Here is a 12,820-nt window from a genome sequence, read left to right as displayed (position 1 = left end):
AGTTTGTTGGTCTCAAACAGTGGTTTACAGTAATCTGGAGCTTGGCAGCCATTTTGTACATGCCACACAACGTTGATAGGATACAAAAGTGATGAACAAATGTGAGGTATCAGTGGTTTGCAAAAACATACAATGCAAACATTTTTCTATCCCGACTGGGCTGTCGACAGAAGTTCTTAACGTCGTGTGGCTGAGCAGACAAATGCAGACACATGAAATGACCTACCTCACTGAAATTCATGTATGCAGCAAGATGAGCGCACATTTTTATGAACATGCAGTAAAGCTGACTCAGACATTTGATGCTCAAACAAAAAATAAAGATAAACACATTAATGCTAAAATCAACGAAGTGTGTAAGACATAATCCTGTGCCATCACGAAATGTGCTGATTCTTTCAGCCAAATGATTGGGATCTGAGCTCAGCTAATTATGATAAATCCCCAGGATGAATAGCAATAATAACGGATTGCCATCTGCAGAAATGTTGGCAGAAGGGAAAGGAGGGAACCAACTAGAGAAACGATTTGACCATTCCTCATTTACATTAACCTCCTGTCACCCTGCTCGCAGTCACTTGTCTCAGCATGTCTGTGAAATAACACAGGATTATTGAGACAGATGTTTCAAATAAGATGGGAGATAATAACCCGGGGACGGGTCTGTGGGAATGAGCGAAGCTTGGCGGAATAGAAGAGGAGGAGAGAACAAACTCGAGATATGAAATGATTCGCACATTTCTAATTTACATTGAAATGTTGCACCTACCTCAGCTGAGCCCTGCTCTCTCATTTACATTACACAGACAGCTAAAACTATCACATCGTGCTTGACACAAACCCTCCAACCGCCCACCTTTATTCACAGTGTGGTGAGCATGCACACAGTCCCCATCAAATACATGCAGCGCACACAGCTCCTGTCACATCATATCTCTTAAATAGTGAACATGGATATTGAGACAGATGACTTCACTGGCTCATGTAGACAAGGCAAGACCACTTCACTTGCTGTCACTCTGTCAGGAGTCATTGCTATTCAGTTATGCTACTGGATTTGTTTTTCTTTGTGTAGACATATTGTGTACTTCATTCTTCAAATTATACACAAATGCAGCCCTGAAACATAGACTTTGAAAACAGAACCTTGAACTTTTCCTATATCATAAATTATTTCTTTAGTAGTAAGGCTAACATGCTCAGCTATTTAATTAGCTTAATATTCTGTAGCCAAAACTAAAGAGTAAAAATGCTTTAGGTCATCCCCTTCAAACAGTATTACTCTATTAAACAGGTTCAGTGGTTATCAGCATCATAGCTACAGGACAGAAGGCCCCTGCCACTCTGACTAGTATGTTTAGAATGATGTTAGTTATTCAAAAGGAATATTTTCGTGTTGCGTCCACATGTATATGAGTTGACATTGTCATCAGGAGGTGGAGGGGACGGTTGAAAGTGTGACATCTAAGCAAAACAGCCGCCAAGCTGCAGACCACTGTAGAGCACAGATTGAGGCCAACAAACAAGAAACACCAGTAGAAATAAAGGCATTTTAACATTTTAAAAGGGTGCCTTGGAGTTTCCTTTTTGATTGTTACACCAGTTGTTCATTAGGGAAACATTGAGGCATTTCCGGCAATTTGGTGCCCCCAACCTTAGGGGTTTTAACAACACATCGAGCCATCCAGCGCCATTTGGATCCCCAAAAGTAACACATTGCCGCTTCCATTGGGGCATCATCCCCTAAAATGAGTGTTATTTCATCATGTAATCATTTCCAGCAGCATTTGTGCTCTAGACATAAGGTGAAAACCATGCTGGACATATTAGCTGATGTAGGAGGAGCTTTCTAACCTTTGTTTATAATGTCTATACCACTACTACTTTAATGGAGTGATAATATTCAAAATGGGTGTCTAGGAAGTTACAAGTAAGGACAAAAACCGTAGCAGGGTCAATTATTTCAGAAACATATTTAGTCAGTTTCACATAAGTAAAGGTAAGAATAAAGAGGTAATGAACAGTATAGCCCATAGAGCTAAAATGAGCATAACTGAGTTAATTTCTGTTAGCATTACAAACCATGAAGCATGTGTGTGACATTGTTCTGGGAAACATGGAACATTATTATGTTTCTTTCTATCAGACAAGAGGAAATGGACAAAGGAACAAAGATTTGATGACCAGGGAAGTTTAAGTGTAAATGCTATGACTGTGGTGCTCATTTGCATGCTGTTTCTAACCTTGTTGTCATATGATATTCACATGACAGTTATGCATTATGCAGTGCACACCTACATAGTTATTTGCACCTGAAAGACAATAAATAGTAATGACCTGTTGGCCTTGAGAAATTGCATCTGGAAATGGGAGGTTTTTGAGGAATATTATTATTCAGTGAGTGTGACGTACAAATTGTCACAGCTACTTGTACTGTGGTATGTTTTGGTAATTAATTTTAAAGTGACTACATCAGACTTGAGTGCTTTTAAGTACTGGACCAACCCTCCACGACTGTAGGATTATTTCATAATTTTATTTGCATGTACATAAAAATCTGTGTGTAAGAGAATGTATGATCTCTGTGTACGCATGTACCTGTGAAAGTGTGTGTGTGTCTGTTTGTGAGTGTGTGGCAGCGCAGTGTGCTTGTATCATGTCATATGCACGAGGCTGCTGTCATCTCCCTGAGTGGTGTGTGGGAGTGTGAAGAGGAGACCAGATGGGGGTCTCGCTTGATGAAGGACCTTCACCTCCCACACGAACACACTCACTCACATAACAAACACATATGGTCAAACACACTCAAGAGTTTCTCCCTCTGCTTCTACAGATCACATGGTTGCATGGCAACCATCATCATGATAAAGTTAGCATTGATCTTTCTTCAATCATGTGGCGGCACAATGAGATTTGTCTCGCAGTCTTTGTTCACAATACATGGCATGTCACCCTTTGAAGTGTTTTCAGTGGTGGTGAGCCACACACATTACTATTGTTCCACAACATGCCTTATTATTGGTATGCATTAATTGCCTTCATTAAAGCCTACGGCTGGTAATAACTTTTTATCATTTATCATGAAATTAATTTTTAAGAACCCCAACCAACCATGAATTTAGCCTCTAAACAAGTACTGTGTGTAGCTTTTGTGCCATGGAACAGATATATTATTAAATCTGAAGTAACATGTCTGGGCATTATTCTGGATTGAGACTAAAATTTTATTTCACACATAAAGAAGGTGACTAAATCACGTCTTTTTTTCCACATAAGAAGCATTGCAAAGGCAAGGCCATTAACGCTGAAAATCTTATTCATGCTTTTATTTCAAAAAGGTTAGATTATTGCAATGCTCATTTTAGTGGCCTCCTGAAACAGTCGATTGGACAATTTGAACTTATCCAGAATTGTGCTGCGAGACTTCTAATCAAAACGAGGAAGAAAGCACATTACCCCGCTTTTAGCTACATTCCACCAGCTCCAAGTATATTTCAGAAAAGATTTTAAGTTACTTCTACTTGTTATTCAAGCATTTACTAGCATGGGACTGGCCTACATTGCAGAGTCTCTGTTGTTCTATAATCCTTCACGAGCTCTCAGATCCTCAGCTGCTAGCTTTTCAAATACACACGATATATGTACAAAAAAGTAGGCAGCACAGCTTCCGTTATATGCGCTCCAAAATTATAGAATACCTTTCAAAAAGCAACAAGAGATGCAGGCTCAGTGAATATTTTTAAATGACAGCTAAAAACCTATTAATTGTGTCTGGCTTTTAACAAATGTTAATCTTAAAATGATTATTTTATATCAATTTTCCAATTTTTAATATTTATAGTGGTCTATGCACTTTTTTACCCTTACTTTTACATCTTGTTCATCACTGCATTGTCTTTTTATTGTCTAACTTTGAGCTACATCCCATGTTTGTAAAGTGCTCTATAAATAAAGTTTATTATGATAATGATGATTATTATTACTATTACATAAAATAACCAAAACATTGCGATTGGATAACATATTCATTCATTACGTTGTTAATCTCAATTACTGGCAAAACTGTGTCCCTGAACATGAACACTGACTTCAAGGATACTCTGCAGAGCCGATGCAGTTACGGCATTGTTTCAGAGTAAACTGCACTGGCACAATGTTTGTTTTAATCAGGAAATATGTCAATGGACTCTTTTATGTTTTTCTTTGTGTGTGACAACACTGGCATTATTTGGCACTGGAGAAATGCAATATCATGCTGTGGCAACACAGAAAATTACTGCTGATTGGATAAATTTGGTCTCTGAAGGGTTTCTTGATAATAATTAAAATGACAGCAGCATTCATCTTTAGAAGTCCATTCAGTTACACACTCATTTACACACTCATTTACCCACCCACTCACCAGTCCATCCACATAAATACAATATATCCACAGATGACTTACGACAGTTTGCTTCATCCGACTTATCCTTGCAGTCCGCGTCTCCATCACACTTCCAGTTCATATGAACACACTCCCCGCTCCCGCACTGGAACTCGCCCACCGGGCAGCGAGGTTTCTGGGGCTCTGTCCTCCGGCTGCAGCGCTCCATGGACTCGTCAGACTTGTCCTTACAGTCCGGGTCGCCATCACAACTCCACAGGGCGGGTATGCACTCAGAGTCATTGCAGCGGAATTCGTGCTGGCCGCAGGTGGGAGCCGTGCACTTTTCCTCGTCACTGTTGTCCCCGCAGTCATTGTCGCCATCACATACAAAGATTGGCGCCACACACTTTCCATTGCGGCACTGGAAATCTTTCGAGGGGCAGGCCTTGGCATCTACAGCACGAAAAGATAAAAAATAGAAGTTATCATTTTGAGAGACAATGTTTCTTTCATTTTATTATCATTATTGATTATGAATAATCGACCATAAATCTAATGATTCTCATTAAAGAAGCTTTTTTAAAGTAGAGTGAATTCAGGAAACTTAATTGAACTGTCAAACAAGGCCATCCACTTTAAGTTTACAACTTTAGTGCATGAGAGAGAAGCTGAGAGGAAATGTGAGTTAGAGGACAGATATAGTTGACTTATCACTGTATATACAGTATTCAAACTCCTTGAGGGAGTAGGAATATATGCAGCAATACATCTTCCACTCCTTCCCTGGAGATGGAATGAAAGACAGTGTTGGTGTTGAAATTTTGAGTTAATGAGCAGCGGGCAATTCCAGATGTTCCTCATTTGCTCTGGGGCTTTTGCTCACTGCTGAGAGTGAAAGAAAGAGTTTGATCTAAAGTCAAACTGGTGACTGTGCGGTGCTGAGGAGCACCTCTCTAAAAGCATACACTCTTTAGTAGTCAGACAGAGAGAAGTGCAGCAGCTGGAGGAACAAAAAGAGGATGAGCAGTAAGTGTTCAAGTAAACGGGATAAAGAGCCAGGGGGGGAAAAAAAGCAGTATCTCATGGGAAAAGCATATTCTACAACACTGAATATAAATAAACATGGTCTCAACAGCAACCACAACATATCTAAAATATCCTTTAACCCTTTGAACCCTTGGCAAATTGATTTGATTTCTTTCAAAAACATGGAAAGAAGGCAGTGAGCACCTTGAAAAGTAATAACTTGAAAATTAACAAGAAAACAGTAAAAAAAACCCAACCAAACAAAAAAAGTACAAGAAAATTACCTGAAAAGTAGCAAATTGAAAGTAAAAAAAAACTGGCAACAAACAAAATAAGAATTGACCACAAAAAAGTGATTAAAAATATTATAATTTTCTGTAACATCATTTAAAATATGTAATTATGGGAATAGTTATAGTCATAATAATTTCACCTAGCTTTTTCTTGCCAGACATTTTTCCAGAGTTTTTTTATTTTTCTATTTTTTAAAACAAATGTACTAATTTCTTGCAATTTGTGGAACATTTCTTACGAAGTTGTTCACTGTCTCTTTTCCCATGTTTTTGAACCACCTTGCGCAGGGTTCAAAGGTTTAAATACTTGTGAAAAATGTCTGAAAGCAGCACAAGAAAAGTGATATTGATCCAGGTTTCAAAGGGTTAAACACCGAATGCAACTATTTTTCCACAGAAACACATTACATAAATGTGATATTGTACCACATTAAGCACAAGGTCGACAGCATATGTGCGGCAGAAGTCCAGTGTGTGGAAGCAGGTGTATAATGAGCAGAGTGGGGGCGCAGCAGCAGGTGTCTGCTGCAGTGCAGAGCCCCCCACCATGACTGTTTCTGTGTGTATATATGTGTGGCAATGTTTGTACAGAAATACTTGTGGAGTATATGTATGTGTATAATTGCCTGTGCATTTGTTTATTTCTTCTCCTACAGTATCTCAAGACTTCAGGGAAATGATGAAACTATGATGAATAATATTTGAACTTTTTATGCATCTGTGAAGGTGTGTTGCTGCAGTTTTCTTGGCAAACTGTATGTTTCCTTTTTGCCATATCCTAGCACTGACAGTATCTAATACCAGCCAGGTTGGACAAATCAATTTGAATCATGTATTTCATGAAAACACTTGTCCTTTGATGTAACTCTCTTCTCTGGGCGACTGACATAACTGCTTCACTCTCTCTCTCTCTCTCTTTTACCTACCCACACAGTGCGCCAAAGGGACTCATTATGATAATAGGCTATTGGATTCCCTGCTAGCTATTACTGCTAGCATGCTAATCATCCCCACTCAGATCTAAGTAATTTAATTAACATGAGCACATAAACAACATCAGCAGCAGCCCGGCAGAAGCTCAGGTGGTTTGGGGGTCACGTAGGGTGTTTGTGCAAACAAATACTGGGTGAAGTTAAAAAAGTGATTATTTTACAAACTTTCCGCACAAACAGCAAGAGGCTTTTTGCTTATGGAAATTATAAACATATTTTGCTTCATCCCAGAGGGTGATGATGTGTTGCTAGTCGGACTAAACACCTTTTGTTTTTTATGCTTTAAAGAGTTTTTCATTAAAGCAGCAAGCTTGGTCAGCCAGGTGTGTTGGCTATAAACAGCAGGGCTGGGATAAGAAGCTTGTTAGTATGGTTCCCACTGGGATATTGAGCTACAAAAAAAAAAAAGATAGTTTGCACTTACTACCTTTATTTCTTTACAGGAACAGGCAGGTGGCTTGCAGTTCATTGAATTTATGTCTCATGGATAAAAACAACTTTAGCTTGGGTTTAAAATTCACAGCAACACGGGCTGTATTAAACCCATTCATCCACAACATCCTACAAGAGTTACAAGAGGTAGGCAAGGCATCTATTCTTGTTTTTTAGGTTTTCCCATCATCCCTAGATCCCAACACATTTCAGCTATTTTTGATAACATGATGCCAAAGCCTGGTAAATGTGAAAACACAGAGTAGCAATATACAGTTGGGCAAACAAAAGTCATATTTGGGTTAAAAATGGCTTTTTCCACAATAGTTGTTGAACCTTTTGGATTTATGGTACTTTTAAGTTTTTGGCTCAGCAGAACTTCTGATTGATCCTTGGCAATATAAATTAATAGCCTAACCAAGGTCAGGATTACCATGGGAAACGGACAAATCTGCACGCTTATTTTTCATTTGCTCTGGCAGATGCATTCGGTCCCTCTCTCAAACAATGAAACAGATTTTCACCTGCTACTTCTTGGGCAGGCAAGTTTATCTGATATGGGGCAGGTTTGATACAATGATTGACAGAGCAGCATCACCTGTCTCTGTTCTGTTCAGCATATCCCACCAGGCCAATTAAAGTCTGATTAATCTCTTGGTACTGCTGATCAAATATGAATAAAAATTCTGTCATTGCATTACCTATTTATTGTTTCAAACATTTTAGAAACCAATTTTAATGTACCCCATTGCTGTAATTTGAGAAAGCTTGTGACCAGACAGCCATCTCTTCCCTGCCCGGAAATAGACCAAGCACAGATCCAACTTGAATGTGTCACTCAATGCTACATCACACGGTTGGCTGTAGGTTGTGTTTCATTGCTCCGATTGGTTGTAGGTCACATTTTTATTTCTCTGATTGTTTGAAAGTCTATCAAATTGTGTCCAGAGGCATTTTGGTCTGTGCCTGTTGATAACACTGGCTGGAAATCAGGACTTTCCAGACTGCTAATGCCAGGGCAGTTCAGGGTTATTCTTGACTTTAAACCTGATCTTTAACAAGGAATAAATCTATAATTGTTAAACTATTGCCCTTTAAAAAATTATGTTGCACTGTCTGATTAATCAAAGATCTGCTGAAACAATTTAAAGAAAATGCCATTGTTGAGTCAAATTTTAGTATCTATTGTATCCAGTGGTGTAGTGGTAGTTGATGAGGTGGGCGCATTACTAAGTAGATGAGTGGGTTACGGAGGAAGAAGTGGGTATACTCTCCTGTACAATGTTTTTTTGGCTGTTGGGTGGATATACTGCAAACAGCCAGAAAAAGAGATGGGTATTCCTTGTATAACCATGTCTACCCTCCGCTGTACCACTGACTGTATCTCAGATCACTACTATTACTGAAGTGAAGAGTCTTTAAATATGATCCCATAGATGAGAATGAAGATGAAGATGATGCCACCTGCCCAATCTCTACAGCTCTGCTCTCCGTGCATGTTATTTTTACCCCCTTGGGTTCACTAAATGAGATAAACATATTTAAATCCTTTTACTTCTTCTATCTTCTGCCAAGAAACCCTACAAGTTTTACTGCTGGTTGTGCTGAAAGAAAAGTATACTATTCCTGTTTTTTGCAATCAAGTAATTTCCCTTTGTCTTGCTGGGTAAATCCAGGAGATTTAATTTGAAGCAAGACGTCTTGCAAATGGAAAAACACTCTGCAAAATACTTAAAATGGGGAAATTTACCTTATTACTTCTGAATAATTTACTGATGTCAAAATACAATATCTGACATACATTAGGCCATATTTTCCAAGGTAAACTTCCCAAATCAAACAGAGCATAGGGACACATCCGGTGTGTGTTACTTCAATCCCTAAATCCTATCACCTAGCTATCTGTCAAAGCTGGCACACGCCAAGAAGAATTCAGCTGATCATTCCGTGAAGGCGGTCTCTTGGTTAACACAGGCCAAAACCAATACTTACAAACAAAGAAGGGGGAGATTGGAGAGGAGACAGAGAAGCACATGGGGTGGTAGATCCATTGATAGATTTGAGAGTAGAAATGTCCTTTCCCACCAAATGAGACCCATACTGAGAACAGCAGAGAGGCAGATTTAATAGCAGATAACAGCAGAGAGGATAGATGGTCAGATGTTGTAGGTGATAGATTAGAAATGGTGGGATAACATTAAAAAAATGAACTAATTCACATCACATTGGAATTAAAAAAAAATTAGTAGCTTGTTTAAGTTGCTTACATACGATGTCTCAAAGATCCTACTAAATATTAGATTTAACGAAAAAATAAATCAAAGAAAGCCTTAAAAATGAGTAAGGGTGCGAATTTACACAGCTGGACTCCTGACAGTTAATTAAAGACATCCATCCCATAGATTATTCTACCAATTACAATTTTAAATAGGTAATCAGTAATTTGTAACTGATTACATCTTGACAGTAACCTTCCCCACCTGCAGGTGATTGTGTTTAACTTGGGGTCAAAGCTTTCTATCCATCCATCCCCAGACCCTCCACTGGACAGCTAATAGATAGAGCAGGGAGATAGGGCACAGCTCATTGACCTTGATCTGAAGGACAATTGAACTCTCGTCCAGCACAGACTACTCTCTAAAGCAAGCAGCTATGCATCCACACAGACACATATACACTCCTACATTACAGACAGCGGACTGTCCCTGAATCTCTGCATACAGTCATTTGGAAAAATAAAAATATACTACATAATGTAATTTTAAGGTATTTTACCATAATATAGTGTATATATATATATATATATATATATTCTTAATCTTTTACCAAATGATTGTTTGTTTTATGCAAAGACTTTCTTTTTTTTAATTTATAATTGAATCTCAGTGGTATCAATATTTAAACATTTCTGTGTGATAGAAAATATAAGGAAAATCATAATTGCCACTTTAGGAAAAGATATGCATTCTCTCAGAAACACATTTCAACAGAGGCACACACACACACACACACACACACACACACACACACACACACACACACACACACACACACACACACACACACAGGTTGATATTAAAACCTGATTGGGGACACTACACACACATACATGCACACACACCTCTCTCTATGAGCCAGTGGGTTTACTATTTCTGGAGCGTGGAATCCAATCAGACTCTGGTCTAACATGTCAGCCACTGAGCCGTGGTGTAGGAGCACGTAAATGTGTGCACGAGCATACACTCACGCGTTCCCCCACAAACATACCCCTGTCACATACTTTAGTTCACCAGGTGCACTAGCAGAAAAGCAAGCTAAAGTTCACAGTTCAGCTCCAACAACCAGATATGGAAATAAAACATTAACTTCACAGCACTGCGTAAAATGCAGCATTTAACCCGGAAACAGAAACACGTCGGCTCTACAATGTGCTGAAAAACAGACAGTAACAGCTGAAGGCATTTTAGTGGAGAGTAGGCTTAATGGGCTGTATAGTAGACAAGCGACATGTTCATCTACTCTGTAAAATATCAATATGTATGCCTTATCTTTCACACAGGAGCATCAATAAAAAACAAATCCGTGTTGAGTCAAGCATGCCTTGTACTGTCAGATACACAAGGATAATTGCAAACAAATCACCAACTATATTCATGAGGATTGATGGGGAAAAAAATATTCCAAAAGAGGAGGGAGAATTTCTCTTCAATTATTCACCATTTATTAAAATCCCAGCCCAAACTGCATCCAACACTTCAGTGCGTGTTTTCATCAGGGCTGTGCAGGATGAGTACCCACTGCCTCAAAACATGATTTTCACATGGAGATGGGCAGAGCACCAGACCGAGGAGTTTTTCATACTTCTGCTGGTTTGAGAGAAACTTGAGACCGGTGTTGTTGCATGACCTGTCACTTTGCACACTCTGTTCTCCACTGAAAACCTAACCTGGTAAAGCAGGATCCCCTTCACCAAAACAAAAGCAAAATGTCAAGTACTCGAAAAAAGCTACGCTAAATTAGGTCAGGTCACTTTATTGGAACCCGTAGGGAAATTTGGCTTAAAGCAGATGAGACATCCATCGTGACACACATTTTACAAACACCATAAGCAATAGAGAGATGAGATAAGTATTCAAGGCTCTAATAATCACTAAACTAAACTAAAATAAACTAAAATAAAGTAATACATTGATTATGGAACCTTGCATACTTAGCTACAGGTAATGCAATTTTCAACAAAAGTGCCAGTATTAAAAAATGTAAAGAAGGACTGCAATAGAGGAGTGATGGTAATGCATTGTAAATTTGGGCAAATTATCATTACGTTTTTCTTTGGATTGTCTTTAATTTTGGATGACAATCCTCTTCATGCTCTATGACAACTGACAAATAGAAACTAACAGTGAAATATAAAATTATTTCCTAAATGGCAAGAAAGCTCTCTGTCAAGATCTCACTAATGATGGCTGGCTGGAGAATTATAGGGAGCGGAATTTTTAAGGTGAAATCAGTGCGCAATTACTTGATAACACCTCTTTTTAGGGGGACCAAGTAACAAAATTACAGGGTGCCAGCTTTAAACTTCATAAATGTAACGTTGAAATTACTAGGCATTTCACATAATTTTCATGCACTCCGCAGCTCCACAGCGCTCAGGCACATCTACATGTATTGAGTTAGTATTTTGAGAACAGTTAGCTAATGTAGCATTTGCTATGTATGAGGCACCATTACCCTTGATATCATTAAAACAGCAGGAAGGAGAGTGCCAGAGGCATTGGCATCCCCGCGTCTGTAACAAGATGGTTGTGTGTTGCACTGGTCTAGAAATGTTAGCCTTCCACTTAGACGGGGGCTAAACGCTAAGGAGCTGAGGAGGAAGACAAGAGGGAGGAGAAGCAGTTTTAGATCATACTGTTGATGGAATGGATTCTGCAGGAAGGCCAGAGGGGCCCTGAGTGTGTGTGTGTGAGTGTGTGTGTGTGTGTGTGTGTGTGTGTGGACAGACATAGACAGGCTTGACATGCAGTTTCTCTCCAGGGTTTTAACAAAGTGTTTATCAGTGCTTTAGCTATATTAGACCTTTGAAGCATCAGCGCAGAAGGATGGCAGTACACACACACACACACAGACACACACACACACACACACACACACATACTCATGACCACCACCAGACAGACAGGCCCTAAGCCCTCAGCTCTTCGACTTTCTGTAACATAAAAGTGATCCTCTTTTCCTAATGGAATAGATAGACAGACAGTAAGGAGGTTTGAAATTCAGAATAGATTTATCATCACTGGCTGACAAACAGAAGGCGGCTTCACAAGAGATTCACTTTCCAACAGCTTGGCCAAATGGGGTTTACCAGGCACAGAGCCGACACTGTATGGTCGGAGCATTGGTGGAAAAGCATCATCTAACATGTCAGTCATCTCTTTAAGTAAGAAAATGAAAAAAAAGAAGAAATATCATAGTAGATGCTAGTGCAGATAGAGATATTTTGAACTACATGTTCACTAGAAGCACAAATGTCTAATACTAGAACAATTATATTACTTAACTCACTCACTCTGACATTATGAGGATTTTCCTCAGAGAAATCTGCTAACTTTTCATAATAAAACAAAGCCTTGGGTCCTTGAGTATTAAAACTGATGCCTGCTGATTCAGTGAGCAACTTATTTTTTATCGTTTTGTCTCTCAAATGT

The 12,820-nt window shown here is 39.0% G+C and overlaps 1 protein-coding gene across 1 annotated transcript in view; it reads right to left on the bottom strand.

The window, feature by feature from the left end:
* lrp8 (low density lipoprotein receptor-related protein 8, apolipoprotein e receptor) overlaps positions 1-12,820 on the bottom strand; it is a 131,695-nt gene that overhangs the window by 57,740 nt on the left and 61,135 nt on the right. The window contains exon 4 of the mRNA XM_042513439.1: positions 4,445-4,819. Within this exon, the coding sequence (XP_042369373.1) occupies positions 4,445-4,819 (375 nt within the window). The remainder of the gene's footprint in view (positions 1-4,444; positions 4,820-12,820) is intronic.

The sequence above is a fragment of the Plectropomus leopardus genome, chromosome 3 (assembly GCF_008729295.1).
Source record: "Plectropomus leopardus isolate mb chromosome 3, YSFRI_Pleo_2.0, whole genome shotgun sequence".
Taxonomy (NCBI): domain Eukaryota; kingdom Metazoa; phylum Chordata; class Actinopteri; order Perciformes; family Serranidae; genus Plectropomus; species Plectropomus leopardus.
The sequence above is the reverse complement of the archived record's forward strand: the minus strand, read 5'-3'. Positions and strand labels throughout refer to the sequence as shown.